The sequence below is a fragment of the Theropithecus gelada genome, chromosome 2 (assembly GCF_003255815.1).
Source record: "Theropithecus gelada isolate Dixy chromosome 2, Tgel_1.0, whole genome shotgun sequence".
Classification (NCBI taxonomy): Eukaryota; Metazoa; Chordata; class Mammalia; order Primates; family Cercopithecidae; genus Theropithecus; species Theropithecus gelada.
The window spans coordinates 86,292,741-86,307,615 of NC_037669.1; the positions used below are offsets into that span (position 1 = coordinate 86,292,741).

Sequence of the window (14,875 nt, forward strand, 5' to 3'; positions counted from 1 at the left end):
CTGCCCCACCCCCTGCCCTGTGCCTGTCCATCCTGGTACACACAAAACAGTTCTGAAATTTCTGTGTCTCCCTCACTTCTCCTCCTAGTTCCTTTGAGCAGCCACCTGGGGCTGGGCCTGCTGCACCCTGCCCCGGCAGGCCGTTGGTGAGCATACCCTGAAACTTTGCCATACGTGCGTGCGGAGTTAAGATTTTTAAAGCCCCTTTTCCTGTTTCAGGGAGAAGTGAGTCATCTCATTCCCCTCCGTGGATCCAAGGACTTGGGCTAGATAGAAGCATGTGGTGTCTCCTGCGAGGCCTGGGCCGGCCTGGAGCCCTGGCACGGGGAGCCCTGGGGCAGCAGCAACCCCTGGGTGCCCGGGCCCTGGCCAGCGCGGGCTCCGAGAGCCGGGACGAGTACAGCTACGTGGTGGTGGGCGCGGGCTCGGCGGGCTGTGTGCTGGCCGGGAGGCTCACAGAGGACCCTGCCGAGCGCGTGCTGCTGCTGGAGGCGGGGCCCAAGGACGTCCGCGCAGGGAGCAAGCGGCTCTTGTGGAGGATCCACATGCCCGCGGCCCTGGTGGCCAACCTGTGCGACAACAGGTACAACTGGTGCTACCACACAGAGGCGCAGCAGGGCCTGGACGGCCGCGTGCTGTACTGGCCACGCGGCCGCGTCTGGGGCGGCTCCTCATCCCTCAACGCCATGGTCTACGTTCGTGGGCACGCCGAGGACTACGAGCGCTGGCAGCGCCAGGGCGCCGGTGGCTGGGACTACGCGCACTGCCTGCCCTACTTCCGCAAGGCGCAGGGCCACGAGCTGGGCGCCAGCCGGTACCGGGGCGCTGATGGCCCGCTGCGGGTGTCCCGGGGCAAGACCAACCACCCGTTGCACTGCGCATTCCTGGAGGCCGCACAGCAGGCTGGCTACCCGCTCACCGAGGACATGAATGGCTTCCAGCAGGAGGGCTTCGGCTGGATGGACATGACCATCCATGAAGGTAGCGGCCTCCCTTCCCATCCGCCTGCCTTTTCTTTAAAAGCACTACCCCTTACCCCAGCCCCACCCATCTCAGCCCATGGCTCCTGGCTCCTGGCTCCAGCATGGTCAGGAGGCATGGGCAGACTGAGGCTGGCACGAGCAGGAAGAGATCTGGCTTAGTATACCCCCCAAGAGTACAACCCAGAGTCTTGAGAGTGACCCAGGATGGTGACCCTAGGCGTTCTCTGCCCCTCTGGCCCGTGTTGGTGTGGATAACAGAGAATCAGCTCTCTGGACAGAGAGCCTAAAGTCCTCTAGGAACTTGCATATGGGGAAACCGAGGCACAGCGTGGTGAAGGGCCTTGCTCACAACAGGACAGAGGCAAGCCAGGGCTGACCCGGAGCTCCTGCCTGCCTCTTGAAGGCTCTCACCCCTCTGGCCGTGCTCCTGGTCTCTGTGTCCCCGTGTGAGGGTGAAGGGTACTTTTCCACCTGCGTCCAGGGGACCCCAGGCAGATGTGGACTCAGTAGGGCAGGGTCTTTACGTCTCAGCTTTACTTTGAAGGTGGGACTTGCAGTCAGAGCTGGGCGTATCCACTTTCTCCAGCTCCTTCCTCCGGCCCAGGTGCCACGGGAGGGCAGAGCCGTGCCTGACCACCTCACTCCATCCTGCAGGCAAACGGTGGAGTGCAGCCTGTGCCTACCTGCACCCAGCACTGAGCCGCACCAACCTCAAGGCCGAGGCCCAGACACTTGTGAGCAGGGTGCTGTTTGAGGGCACCCGTGCAGTGGGTGTGGAATATGTCAAGAATGGCCAGAGCCACAGGGTGAGTGGACTGCAGCTGGGGTCGTGGCAGAAGGGGGTGGGCAGTGACCCTGCTGGTCCAGCTCAGAGTGGGCAGGAGTCACGCCCTCACACCTCCAGCCCCACGTGCTCATCCCTGTGATTGGCGTGGGGGAGGGGCGAGTCGCTGATGGCAGTGGGCTGGTGGAGGTGAGGAAGCCCCCAGTCCTGCCACCTAGAAAGGGCCTATGGTATCAGTGCCCGTGTGCCATGCCTAATTCAGAGCTTTCCCCCAGTACCTTCCACACCATTTCAGGGCACTGACCTCACAGAAAGCTGTAGGTTTACACTAGAGGTTTTAGAACCCATAAATGTGATCGTACTCTATTTCTGTGGTGTGGGCAGGGGGTCGGATCGTTCTGCAGCTTCACGTGTAGATCTGGTTCACTGCTTGCTCTCTTTAACCACTCACTACCACTCACTTGAATGCCTGCTTTATCTCATGTAAGCCCTCCCCTCCTGTTTCTAAGGCCATCACTACTGTCTAGCTATAGTTACCTGCTGGTTGCTTTCAAATAGTGACTCAGTGAGCTTCCTCTCCTTGGCTCTGGGGCCTGTTGGGTGTGCCACATGGATTCCACATCCCAAGGCCATGTTCTCATGGTGCTGGCTAGAGCAGGGGCACTGGTCTGTGAGTCAGGGGAACAGCTGGCTTTTCAGGGAGTGACCTGGCCGGACCTCTTCCAGGCTTACGCCAGCAAGGAGGTGATTCTGAGTGGAGGTGCCATCAACTCTCCACAGCTGCTCATGCTCTCTGGCATCGGGAATGCTGATGACCTCAAGAAACTGGGCATCCCTGTGGTGTGCCACCTACCTGGTGAGCCCTCTTCCTTACTGCTTCCCAGAGGCTGTTTCTGCTCAACAAATGGCTTAGTGTATCTTATTAGCATGGAGTGGGGAGGTGGTGGCAGTCAGTGATCCTTGGAATTGTCACATCGTCCCCGTGAGCCTGAAGGTTTCCCAGGCCTCACTGGACACTGTCAGCCCTGGGGCCCGATTCTTGCATTGTTTTCCTTCTCCCTCCCGTGGCCGTCCTATTTCACTTGGAGAAGGGCACCCTGCAGCAGCGAGTATCTGCCCATGAAGCCCCGTTGGGTCGGGCATGGGCGTGTCACCAGGGCAACTCTATGGCAAGAGGGGTCCAGGTCTCATCCTTCCATCCACAGCACTCGCTGGCTGCCCTGAGCATGAATGAGGTCAGCTCCGTGCTCCAGAGCCTGCTCTTCATGTTAAGACGTAAACTTTATTTTATAAACTGTCTCTGATGCTCTTGAGGGCCGGGCTGTGTCTCTTGCCCTGCTTGATAACCCCACTCCGGGAGAGCTGGGCCTTTGTGCATTTAGGCTTCATCATGAGGGGCCCGGGGAAGTGCTGCTTCATGACGGTGACCTTCCCAGTGTCCCAATAGGCTTGGATGAATTCATGCAAGGGCTGCGTGGCACGACAGGGCTGCCTCCACGCTGTCGTGAGGGTGAGGCTGCTGTCTGCCCCTCTGGCCATCACCATCCAGCGACCACTCACCAAGCAGTGCCTGCTGAAGACGTAGGCCCTGCCCTCACATAGGGGGCTGCTGAGCAGGGCTGACAAGGGGCACCCAGAAGCTGTCCTGGGAGTGAGTGACAAGGACAGGTGGCCTTGGCAGCATCTGAGGCAGGCCAGACTTGGCCAGGAGTGCAAGAGTGGTGTCTCTTGGAGGTGGTCTTTAAGCTGAGACCAGGGGGACTGAGCAGGAGCTGGTCCAGAAGATAAGTGAATAGGAAAGAATTTTTCAAAACCAGGGGGATATTGAGAAGCAGCTGAGCCCCCTTGGTAGCCATTTTCTTAACCACTCCTTCCCGTGTCAGGGGTTGGCCAGAACCTGCAAGACCACCTGGAGATCTACATTCAGCAGGCATGCACCCGCCCTATCACCCTCCATTCAGCACAGAAGCCCCTGCAGAAGGTCTGCATTGGTCTGGAGTGGCTCTGGAAATTCACAGGTGAGCACGCTCATCAGTAACCTGGGAGGAGACTGTCTGAGCATTGAGACCTCCTTCCTGAGGAGCTGAACAAGGGTTCTGGCCACTGGGCGCTGGGTTTGATGCTGAACTATGCCATTTACCTTAGCCCTGATCCTCAGTTTTTCATCTTCAAAATGGGGAGGCACAGTTGCAACCTGACAGGTTGAAACGAGGACCAGAAGCAATAGCACATGCCAAGGAACTTTGCCCAGGGCCTGCTGGAGGTGAGACTCCTCAGGGCTTAGGGGCTGCTCTTCCTTACAGGTGGGCAGGGATGGCCTTGTGCTGGACAGCAGGTGAGGTCCAAGGAGCCAGGAGAAAGGTGGAGAGAGGAGACTTTGGGGCTAGACTGCAGAATCAGCATTCATTTTGCAGCCTTTTCCATTTGATTTCTAGCTGCACCTGGTAGTTTGAAATCCTGCTCATCCACTCAGCCTGTATTTCTCACACACCTGATATGTGCTATGTGCTGTGTGCTGTGCTAGGCGGTGGGAAGAGCCGGTAAGGCAGGTGGCGTGGGCAGTGGCAGAACTGGCCCAGGTAGAGAGCGGAGCGGATGCCATCCTTTTGGCAAATAGCTGACATTTCATGGCGTGGTGCTGGGTGAGACCCCTGTGGGAGGTGAACAGATGTGGACAGGACTTGGGTCCTGGACTCCACATGCGAGTCCAGGAAAAGGAAGAGCAGCAGCCAGGAGAAAGGAGGGAAACCAGGAGCAGCTGGCCCACCTGCCACGCCCTGACTGGCTCTTCTGCCTCATCCTCTTCTGCTTCTCAGGGCAGGGAGCCACAGCCCATCTGGAAACAGGTGGGTTCATCCGCAGCCAGCCTGGGGTCCCCCACCCGGACATCCAGTTCCATTTCCTGCCATCCCAAGTGATTGACCACGGGCGGGTCCCCACTCAGCAGGAGGCTTACCAGGTGAGCAGCTGGAGGAGCCTCAGCTTCTCAGGATGTTTCCTTCCCACCAGGAAGGAAGATGCTCCCATCTTCCAAGACAGCATTCTCCCTGGTGCCATATGGCTGCAGAGTGGGGGACACAGAGGCCTGTCCCCTGCCTTCCAGCTGCCCAGCGTGTCAGTCTGTGTGGCGCGTGCCAAGGGTATGACTGTTCCATGCAGACTAGGTACCGAGCACCAGAAGTGGGACAGACTGGGGGGTGCTGTCTTGGCCCTGGGATCACCACCTCTGAAAGCTTTGAGCCATGGACTGTGAGGCCAGGATGAAAGAGTGATTCACTGAGGTGGTTTGTAATCACTCGTGGAGGTGGGTAAACCATGCGGACAAATGCTAACATGCATCTGCTCCCCACTGATTCTGGAAGCAGAGGCCCACCCTGCAGGTAAACCAGGGTTGATGGAGTTCACTGTGGATGTCTATGGAGGGACCATCACTCCTTCCTCTGTGTTCTTCTAGGTACATGTGGGGCCCGTGCGGGGCACAAGTGTGGGCTGGCTCAAACTGAGAAGTGCCAATCCCCAGGACCACCCTGTGATCCAGCCCAACTACTTGTCAACAGGTAATTCACCCACCTGTGTCTTTCTGGGCTTGAACAAATGATTGCCTTTGTGGGGTTCCTGCTTATCCCTGAATCATACCCTTGGACTACACTTTCCAAGACACAAGTGACCCTCTGTCATCCCCTGCCCCATCACTTTAGGCTGTAAACTTGTAGAGGGAGCCCCGTAGTGTCCCGGGACACGTGAAAGAAATGAAGTCCTGGGGTTTAGACAGTAGGGGAGATTTGCAGCTTTCAGAACAATCTGCTGTGATGTGCAGGGAGACCGCGCTGTGCAGGTGTCAGGTCTGTAGGTAGAGCATTTTTCCTGCTGTCACTCTGAGCAGCCTCTAAAAGCAAATGTCATTCCTGGGCCTGCCTCCTTGCATGCAGCAAAAACAAGCACTACCCACTGGGTGGGTTTTGCCCAGCGATGGCTGCAGCGTGCTCACAGCCACACTGTGGCAGGGGCAGGGTGTGTGTACTTATCCCTGCCCTAGCGATAAGTCAGACCCCTGATTGAAATCTGAGCCTCTGGGCAGGCTGTGTCCACGTAGGATGCTACCTTTGAGCTACACGGTACAGTCTAACCAGCTATGGACAGGGGACAAGCAGCCTGCTGGCTCAGTCCCCCACGGCCCTGAACTTTATCCCCAAACACTATCCCCTCAGACAGCTTACAGAGCCTCTCCATGCTGTGAATCCTCCAGTGAGGCCAGCACGGGCAAAAGGAGGGGTCCTCACCTGTTTCTTTTCCTCGACAGAAACTGATATTGAGGATTTCCGTCTGTGTGTGAAGCTCACCAGAGAAATTTTTGCACAGGAAGCCCTGGCTCCGTTCCGAGGGAAAGAGCTCCAGCCAGGAAGCCACGTTCAGTCAGATAAAGAGATAGATGCCTTTGTGCGGGCAAAAGCCGACAGCGCCTACCACCCCTCGTGCACCTGTAAGATGGGCCAGCCCTCCGATCCCACTGCCGTGGTGGATCCGCAGACAAGGGTCCTCGGGGTGGAAAACCTCAGGGTTGTCGATGCCTCCATCATGCCTAGCGTGGTCAGCGGCAACCTGAATGCCCCCACAATCATGATCGCAGAGAAGGCAGCTGACATTATCAAGGGGCGGCCTGTACTCTGGGACAAAGATGTCCCTGTCTACAAGCCCAGGACGCTGGCCACCCAGCGCTAAGACAGTTGCTGCTGGAGGATGACCAGGGAAGCCCCCTGATAAGCCAAGAGGGCCAGCACAGCCCTTGCTCCCAGGTGCCTTCCTGAAACTATCTAGCACACTGGGACCCAGGTGGTACCCTACTCAGTGGCTGAGAATTGGATAAATTCTTGGGAAATGAGACAAGTACTGGGCAGTGAATCGAGCTCCTTTTCCCCAGCCTTTCCCTGTGGGCCATTTGGGGAAGGCCAGCATTCAGGCTCAGATGCTTCTCCCTGCCTCCTGGAGGGACAGAAGGGGAGGATGGTTAACTCCTGCTGCATCCTTTGTCTTGTGTTCACATGGCATTCTCTAACCCAGGGCAGTGGTTCCTTCCCAGGCCATCCACAGAGGCTGGGTGCCTGCCAGACCCGCGGAGGGTTCGCCAAGGAAGGGGCATCCTCCTCCTCAAGTTGCAAGCTTTAGCTGAGGCAGTGAGTCACACAGTAGTTAGTTCAGCCTCGGCTGGCACATAAGTCTGCAGTGTCCCTGTTCAGAGGGGAAAGTTGCCTGCTGGTAGAAAAACTGGCTTTTCCATTCTCGCTTCCTAATTTCACTCTCAGAGTAAGGCAGGTAACGGGGGGTTGGCTGGGTCACTCTGAGAGGGGTGTGGCTCTGGTTATTATTAAACTGGGGCCAGGTGCAGTGGCTCACACCTGTAATCCCAGCACTTTGGGAAGATCACTTGAGCTCAGGAGTTCAAGACCAGCCTGGGCAACATAGTGGAGTCCTTGTCTCTGGAAAACAGTTAGCTCAGCATGGTGGTGTATACCTGTAGTCCCAGCTACTCAGGAGGCTGAGGCGGGAGGATGGCTTGAGTCCAGGAGGTCGAGGCTCCTGTGAACCCTGATTGCACCACTGCACTCCAGCCTGGGTGACAGGGTGAGACCCTGTCTCCAAAAAAAAAAAAAAAAAAAAAAAAAAACAAAACCTGAGTTTTTTTGGATCTTATTCAATGGGAGAGGAGTCTGGAGGGAATACCACTTGACTTCACTACCAAAGGTTTTATGACTTAGCAATTTAAGAGGTTTTCCTTTTACCAAGAAATGCGGAAACCCGGAGCAAACCCCACATACCAGATCACTGTTTCCTACTGAAGCAGCTAGCCCGAGAAAGGACTCTCTCATAATGGGCTTGGGAAATGACTTGGCAGCCTGAACCATCCCAGCAGAGGACAAGGATGGTTAATTCTTATTCTCTAGACGTCCACAGCAACAGACTAGGATGGAAAACGCAGTTAAGCACAGCCATGCACCCTGTTCCTGTAGAAATGCCCCTGTGTGAAAGAAAAATAAATTCAAGATTGGAGTTTTGGAGGAAAAAAAAATACAAGTGGCATTTACAACAGCTCTTTGCTCTTTAAATTTCTTACCATTCAATAAAATGATCCGGTCACTTACATTTGAACTGAGATGCCTTCTCCAGACTGTTCTGACAAGGTAATGAAAATAAAATGCACTTGGATTTTTCCAGACATCCACATCCACCATCAAGGTCTGGGAAGAAAAGCGTTGTTACGTGGAAACCTGCATCTGCACTAGGCTCAGAATAAGGATGGGAGAAAATTGGGGGATTCCAGGCTTTGCTGGGATCTGAGAGGATTGAGGTGGCTTGCAGACTCTAGGGGATCCGACGGCCACAACTTAGTTGTGAGAAAACCTAGAAAGGCAGAAGGAAGACGCCCATCACACCTCTCCTTTTAACAATCTTAAGCAGCTCTTGTTTAATCTTACCTGTATTTTTAAAAAAATTTTTGTTCCAAGAGAGGGTCAAGAAAGAAAATTCTAAACTGGCCAAGAGACTTATTTATCCTACAGAGGGTCCCCACCTGCCCCACAGCAGCAGTCCATGGCCATCAGTCACCTGGGTCTCGGGGCTGCCTGCAGGAGTGCAGGCACAGGAGTTGAGGTGCCAGCCTACGGCTGGGAGGGCCTCATGCAGCTCTCCTGCTGGAGCATGTGTGGATTCAGGGGCAGGGGATGGTCCTGGGCCAACCATGACTCTGCTGACCCTTCTCTGGAACAGGCATGGATATGGCAGGGTGACAGTCACTTAGTTCTACCATCTCTGTGTCCCATGGGTGTGTCAGCCTCTGAGACCACAGTGGGTTCAGTCTGGTGGCTGTATTTTTTTTTTTTTTTTTTTTTTTTTTTGAGACGGAGTCTCGCTCTGTCGCCCAGGCTGGAGTGCAGTGGCCGGATCTCAGCTCACTGCAAGCTCCACCTCCCGGGTTCACGCCATTTTCCTGCCTCAGCCTCCCGAGTAGCTGGGACTACAGGCGTCCGCCACATCGCCCGGCTAGTTTTTTTGTATTTTTTTTAGTAGAGACGGGGTTTCACCGTGTTAGCCAGGATAGTCTCGATCTCCTGACCTCGTGATCCACCCGTCTCGGCCTCCCAAAGTGCTGGGATTACAGGCTTGAGCCACCGCGCCCGGCCGGTGGCTGTATTTTAAAATAAGCAAAACATCGTGTGGCAAGGAGCCCATTGGGGGTGCTGCTTGATTGCACCCAGGCCCTTCTCTCACTCTCAAATACTTAGTCATGTTCTACACAGTCGCACAATTTGGCCATAACAGGAATGAGACTCAAAAGAAAAGATGGTAAGTGTCATATGTCCAGAACCTGAGAGTTCCCCTGCCATGAAGGGAGCCTTTCACCCCAGGAGGAGAGGCTGTCAGCTGAGGAAGCCAGCATGGGGGAGAAAGGCACTTGCTACACAGTGGGGTGCACAGAGGGTACCCCCCCATCTTCAGTCTCATAGGGAATCGGGCCCCTTGGCAAAAAGCTTGCAGTACCTAAAAACAGAGAAACATGCTTTGCAAAAACGGTTCACAAGCGCAAAACAGAATGCTGTACATGTGCCCAGTGCTCTTGAGAGCCCTGGCCTATTGCAGAAGCCTGTGTTGAAGCCGCTGCACTAGTAGAAGGCAGTTCCTGATGGAATAGGGGACGGGGTGGGCTGTGTGGGAGCCAAGAGCATCTGCCAGCCCAACTGGAGATGGTGAGTTCCTGAAGCAGGAGTTGTAGGCACCCAAACATCTAGTCTTTTCTGCTCGTAGCGAAGGTTGCAGACATCATCTCCATGAATTCAAATAGATTCTTCTTGGCTGGGCATGGTGGCTCACGCCTGTAATCCCAGCACTTTGGGAGGCTGAGGCGGGTGGATTACTTGAGACCAGGAGTTCGAGACCAGCCTCGCCAACATGGTGAAACCCAGTCTCTACTAAATATACAAAAATTAGTTGGGCATGGTGATACACGCCTATAGTCCCAGCTACTTGGGAGGCTGATACAGGAGAATCTCTTGAACCTGAGTGGTGGAGGCTGCAGTGAGCCGAGATTGCACCGCTGCACTCCACCCTGGGTGACAGAGTGAGACTGTCTCAAAAAAACAACAAAAACCACATTCTTCTCCAGCCAACCGGGTCCCACCACTCAGAAGTGGTTTCACTGCTTCTGCTGATAAGCCAACTTAACATCAGATCCAATACAGATTTCTGTAAAGATAAAATACCATCTCTACTGGCCCTGTTTAGTGGCCCAGGCTGTCCTCACAGGACATCCCTGAGACCACCCTGTCACTCCTGATGTTGGAACCAGAGTCCAGGCCTGCTCCTCATTCTCTCCTGCCCTCCTAGTCCCCAGGAGAGGAGAAGAAATTCTGTTTTAGAGAAATAACCTTTTCAACAAAACATCCCTGGAGTCGGTTTTTGAGTTGGGGTGGGCTAGTCAGGGAGTCGGGGCTCTGTGCGTGATGTCAACTAACTGTTTTTATAAACCAGCCAGCTACCCATCATGACAGTAAAAACTTTCATAGGAAATGCAATTGGCAAAGACATGATGCTGATATGTACACAAGGTGAAACTGCTCCAGTTTTTTCATAGCAGGGTCAGCAGTAACGTGGTGCCCTGGTCCCATCTCATACAGGTGAGCCTGCACCGAGAGGTAACGTGACCCTCACAGCCCACCATGCCTGGCTTTTGCCTACTTCTGAAACTTCTTAGGATAGAGCTGGAAAGTGCCACCTGGTGAAGTGAGATCCAGCTGTCTGAGTGGATATCGGAGTCCATAGGCTGAGCAGAAATGGTTCTCAGTGAGGTTCTCGCTGCCAGTTGACAGTGAAATCATAGCTGCCATTGACATTTTGGGAGATTATGAAAAACATAAGATTAAAGAAACTAAATATATTATTCCTGTGGACACAAAATGTGTATTTTTCAGGTGGGGAGGGAACAAAAAAGGAAAAACATTTCATCTTAAAACTTTCCTAAGACAAAGGAAAACAAAAAACCATGCTTTACAACTTCAAATTTTTCTTACAAAGAAAAATTTAATATTCGATGAGAGGTTGAACCAGGCTTAAAGCAGACAGATATTAGGAAGTGGTGCAGCCTGTAAAAACGCCAGTTTGTAAGTACTGACTTTGGAAAAGATCATCGCCTCTACCAGACACTTAGGGTCCTGGTCTGGCGATTTTGGCCTGATGTGAAGCCACACAGTAAGACCAAGACCCAACGGAGAGAGAGACAGAGTCCAAGATAATGTTGACAGTGGTGTAGCCCTTTAGGAGAAATGGTGCTCCCTGCAGCTGGTATTAGGTTACCATTGGCACTGAAGGAACCAGGAGGATAAGAGAGAATATCCATAATTTCAGAGCTGCCCTGGCACAGTACCTGCCCCGTCGGAGGCTCTCACTGGCAAATGCCAGCTCTATGCAAGGAGAGCTCCCAAATATAACAAAATTATTACACAGTTTTATTCTGAAGAACATTTTGTATTTTAATAAAAAAGGATTTATGTCAGGAAAGAGTCATTTACAAACCTTGAAGTGTTTTTGCCTGGATCAGAGTAAGAATGTCTTAAGAAGAGGTTTGTAAGGTCTTCATAACAAAGTGGTGTTATTTACAAAAAAAAAAAAAAAAAATCCATTAACAGGTTGTGTATATACTATTAAAAATCTTGGACCAAAATTGCTACCTATCTTTTTGATTGCAGGGAATCCCTGCCAAGGTAACTTGACAGTCGGCATAATTCTGTTGACAGAAAAGGAAGCCTTGACGGTTCTAATTATCCAAAAGTGGGTTTTCATCAGGACATACAGTCAGAGTGTGAGTGCATTCTAATGAAAACTTCAGCCCTCATTCAGTTGCATATAAAAGCCCTCAAAGAGAACACACAGTACAGCAGTTTTGTAAAAGGCAACAATACGATTTGTACAGACCCCGACATTCCAATCCTATAGATCACCATGTTTTTCCTCTGTCCCCCCCACCCCAGCACCCCTTATTTCTTAAGCAGCACCACCAGTCCCCAGAGGACAAGAGCAGCTGTACCCCATCCACTTACGCATTTCTGCACCAGTGATGCAAAAAACGCCCTGGGTGGGCAGCAGAGAAAACCATAACTATGGATACCCAAGGGGCAGAACAGCCGGCTGGACCTGCTCTGTAATTCACTTACCAGAGGGTGGTTCAAGTCAAACAAAACCAAAGACAGTTGCAACCCATGGTGGATCCAAAGGTACGGTATCAAAATCATGGAACTCTTGCCCAAAGAAAAGACTGCAAATAGTCATCTGGTATATCTTGTGGAAAGATAGGTTTATAGTGACTCAAAATATTTTAGAAAAATTTCTGTAGTGTCAAGTTCTTTCAAACTTAAAATTTTACCCCCAGAGGATTTTCACGGAATAAATGAGAATTGGCTCTATTTCTTCTACTTCTGGATAGCCCGAGTAAAAATACTAGTAATTTCTAGATTTCAGTGGGGAACTACAATTATTAGGACCCATGGATATTGCTGCAGTTCAAATACGGTACAGTAATTACAAAATATAGACCATCTCTTTACAAATACAAATTATAGTATATTACAAGTCATGTACAGTAAATCTATAATTTTAAACAAACTAGTGTATCTAAGTTGACCTGGTTGCGAGTGCATTATTATTCCAGTTTACAGTTGCCCTTTAGCGTGACAGTCAGAAACCGACCATCGGAGTGAGATTCTCTTGTGTAAACTGGAGTGACGTCACAGAAAACCTTATTTGTAAGGTCCCATTGCCCTCACAATGATCGCTGGTAGCTGGGTTCTGACGCACTGTATTTCAGAACAGCTAAACAGGAACCAGGATGCAGTGTATTTGGGGGAAAGGGTTTAAAAATGGATATGTTGCGCCCAGTGACTGATATGCTAGACCGATGGCTGAGGTAATGACACAGGTGTGATGATCGTCATCACCTTTAACTTTCCCCTGCACCCCGCCGCCGTGCCTTCAGGTGGGTGGGCCTGGTGCCCTGGTACATGGGAGATGCAGACTCCACAGTAGTGCCCATCTGGACAATGGGGCAGGGCGGGTCTGGCCGCCTCACCCATCCTCTGTGAGAGGGCGGGGCCTGTTTCCCGCAGCTGGGGCCGAGCTCATGGTGCTCTGCCAGGCTCAACCACTTGGGACCTGTTCCTACCAGGTTTATGGCTTTCTTGAGGCATGACATCTCTTATACAAAAGTCTAATTGAATATTACTCCCAACTAGTGCCTAAACTTTCCTAACTATGAGGCACTTTTCCCCTGGCCCTCCTGTGCCCCACCTGAGGCCAGAGCCAGTCTGCCCCTCGCTGGGGGCTACAAGGTGGTGATGCATATCATTTCATCTGCCAGGTCCTCCTCATCCCTCCCAGGGTCTGGCTCTTCGTCGCTGTAGCCAGGACCAAAGTCCTGTAGCTCATAGTCCTGCCGGTGTGAGAGGGGGCCCACATCCCCGTTGGCTCGGGGACACACGTTCCCATTAAGCAGGGTGCTGGCTGCACTCTCCATCTCGTCGATGGTGAGGTCACAGGCATCAGCGATTTCATGTTTTGTTGCTGACACAAATTTTGGGTCCCTTGCATAGCGTCCCAAGCCTTCAGATATCAGGACCTGTACAGGAAAGAGGGATGGATGGCATGGGGGTGTTATAAGGCTTTGCAGGGCAGGGGGATGACAGAAAACTCCAGTGCTAACTGCACCGTGTGCTTTGGGGATGCAGCTCAATCATGTTTTCTAGACCTCATACATAATAACTCATGTAAATGGCTCTGAAAATGTCCCGGAGCTAAAAAACTACACATGGTCCAACAAGAGTGAAACCCACTGGGGAAAGACATTTAGTATAAACTAGAAACATATGCTGGAACAGCACCTATAATGCCAGCACAGCTCATTTATGAGAATCAATGGTGGTGACCAGTTTTTGTTTTTGTGTGTGTGTGTTTTTTGTTTTTTTTTTTGAGATGGAGTCTCCCTCTATCGCCCAGGTTGGAGTGCAGTGGTGTGATCTCGGCTCACTGCAGCCTCCACTTCCCGGGTTCAGGTGATTCTCCTGCTGCAGCCTCCCAAGTAGCTGGGGTTACAGGCATACACCACCATGTCAGGGTAATTTTTGTATTTTTAGTGGAGATGGGGTTTCACCAAGTTTGCCAGGCTGGTCTTGAACTCCTGACCTCAGGTGATCCACCCACCTCGGCCTCCCAAAGTGCTGAGATTACAGGCACGAGCCACCGCACCCAGTGGTGGTGACCAGTTTTTACTCATGCTTCAGGTACATTCCTGCTGCTCAGAAGTGTCCGATTGAGGCAGCCTGGCTCACAGCCTGGCCGCCCTCCCACCACTGCGCTTCCTGCTGTTGCCCCTTCCTGCTGCTGCAGTTGCACCTCTGCTGCTCCTGGTGCTTCCTGCCCACCACCATGGCCAAGAGCCATACTCACTGCCTCCACCAAGCTGTCCGCGCTCCTCTGCTTGTCGCTGTTTTTGTTCCGGAAGCTGCTGGGGACGGTCAGGCTGGCTGGTGTGAAAGTCCGGTAGGAGATGTCGGGCTCGTCTGTGTACCAGGAACTGCGGTGCAGGGACGGCAGGCTGCCGTTCATCTGGTCCAGGGCCTCTGACTGCTCCACTTGGATCAGGGGGGTGTAGCACGGTGTCCAGTCCCGGTAGGGAGGGGTTGCTGGAGGGGTGGCCCATGACCGGGTCGAGTGACTCGGTGAGTACTTCTGGGCTTTACTTGAATCTAGGCCAGCAACTGCCATGATCTGAGGAGAGAGAGGAGCGTTGGGAGACCAGAGGGTCTCAGAGGTCCGGGCCTCAAACCTCCTGCACACAGACCAAGCACGGGCGCTGTGCTCTCCAGGGGCAGTCCAGGCAAAGACTTGGAAAAGACATGGGTACACTGAATGAATGGGCGGTGACGACTTGGTTTTCTAGCAGACTGTGTTTTCTTTTAGCCCGAATCTATAATGTATTTCCTATGGCTTTTCCCAAGGAGTTATCAGTTGCTAATTCATGAAATTGCTTCAGAATGAAGAAGAATGAGGGAAGCCCAACAAGCCGTGGGTG

At 52.7% G+C, this 14,875-nt stretch overlaps 2 protein-coding genes across 6 annotated transcripts in view; one reads left to right on the forward strand and one right to left on the reverse strand.

Annotated features, from left to right (window-relative positions):
- Positions 1 to 7,915, forward strand: part of CHDH (choline dehydrogenase) — a 31,557-nt gene extending 23,642 nt beyond the window's left edge. For both annotated transcript variants that reach the window (XM_025375482.1, XM_025375483.1), the window contains exons 3-9: positions 220 to 981; positions 1,638 to 1,789; positions 2,494 to 2,623; positions 3,651 to 3,785; positions 4,584 to 4,726; positions 5,222 to 5,324; positions 6,068 to 7,915. In XM_025375482.1, the coding sequence (XP_025231267.1) occupies positions 279 to 981; positions 1,638 to 1,789; positions 2,494 to 2,623; positions 3,651 to 3,785; positions 4,584 to 4,726; positions 5,222 to 5,324; positions 6,068 to 6,486 (1,785 nt within the window). In that variant the 5' untranslated portion in view covers positions 220 to 278 and the 3' untranslated portion in view covers positions 6,487 to 7,915. The remainder of the gene's footprint in view (positions 1 to 219; positions 982 to 1,637; positions 1,790 to 2,493; positions 2,624 to 3,650; positions 3,786 to 4,583; positions 4,727 to 5,221; positions 5,325 to 6,067) is intronic.
- A 2,901-nt stretch (positions 7,916 to 10,816) lies between these two features.
- Positions 10,817 to 14,875, reverse strand: part of CACNA1D (calcium voltage-gated channel subunit alpha1 D) — a 326,868-nt gene continuing 322,809 nt past the window's right edge. For all 4 annotated transcript variants that reach the window (XM_025375479.1, XM_025375478.1, XM_025375481.1 and 1 more), the window contains 2 exons: positions 14,251 to 14,571; positions 10,817 to 13,423 (listed from right to left, as the gene is read on the reverse strand). In XM_025375479.1, coding sequence (XP_025231264.1) covers positions 13,130 to 13,423; positions 14,251 to 14,571 — 615 coding nt within the window. In that variant the 3' untranslated portion in view covers positions 10,817 to 13,129. The remainder of the gene's footprint in view (positions 13,424 to 14,250; positions 14,572 to 14,875) is intronic.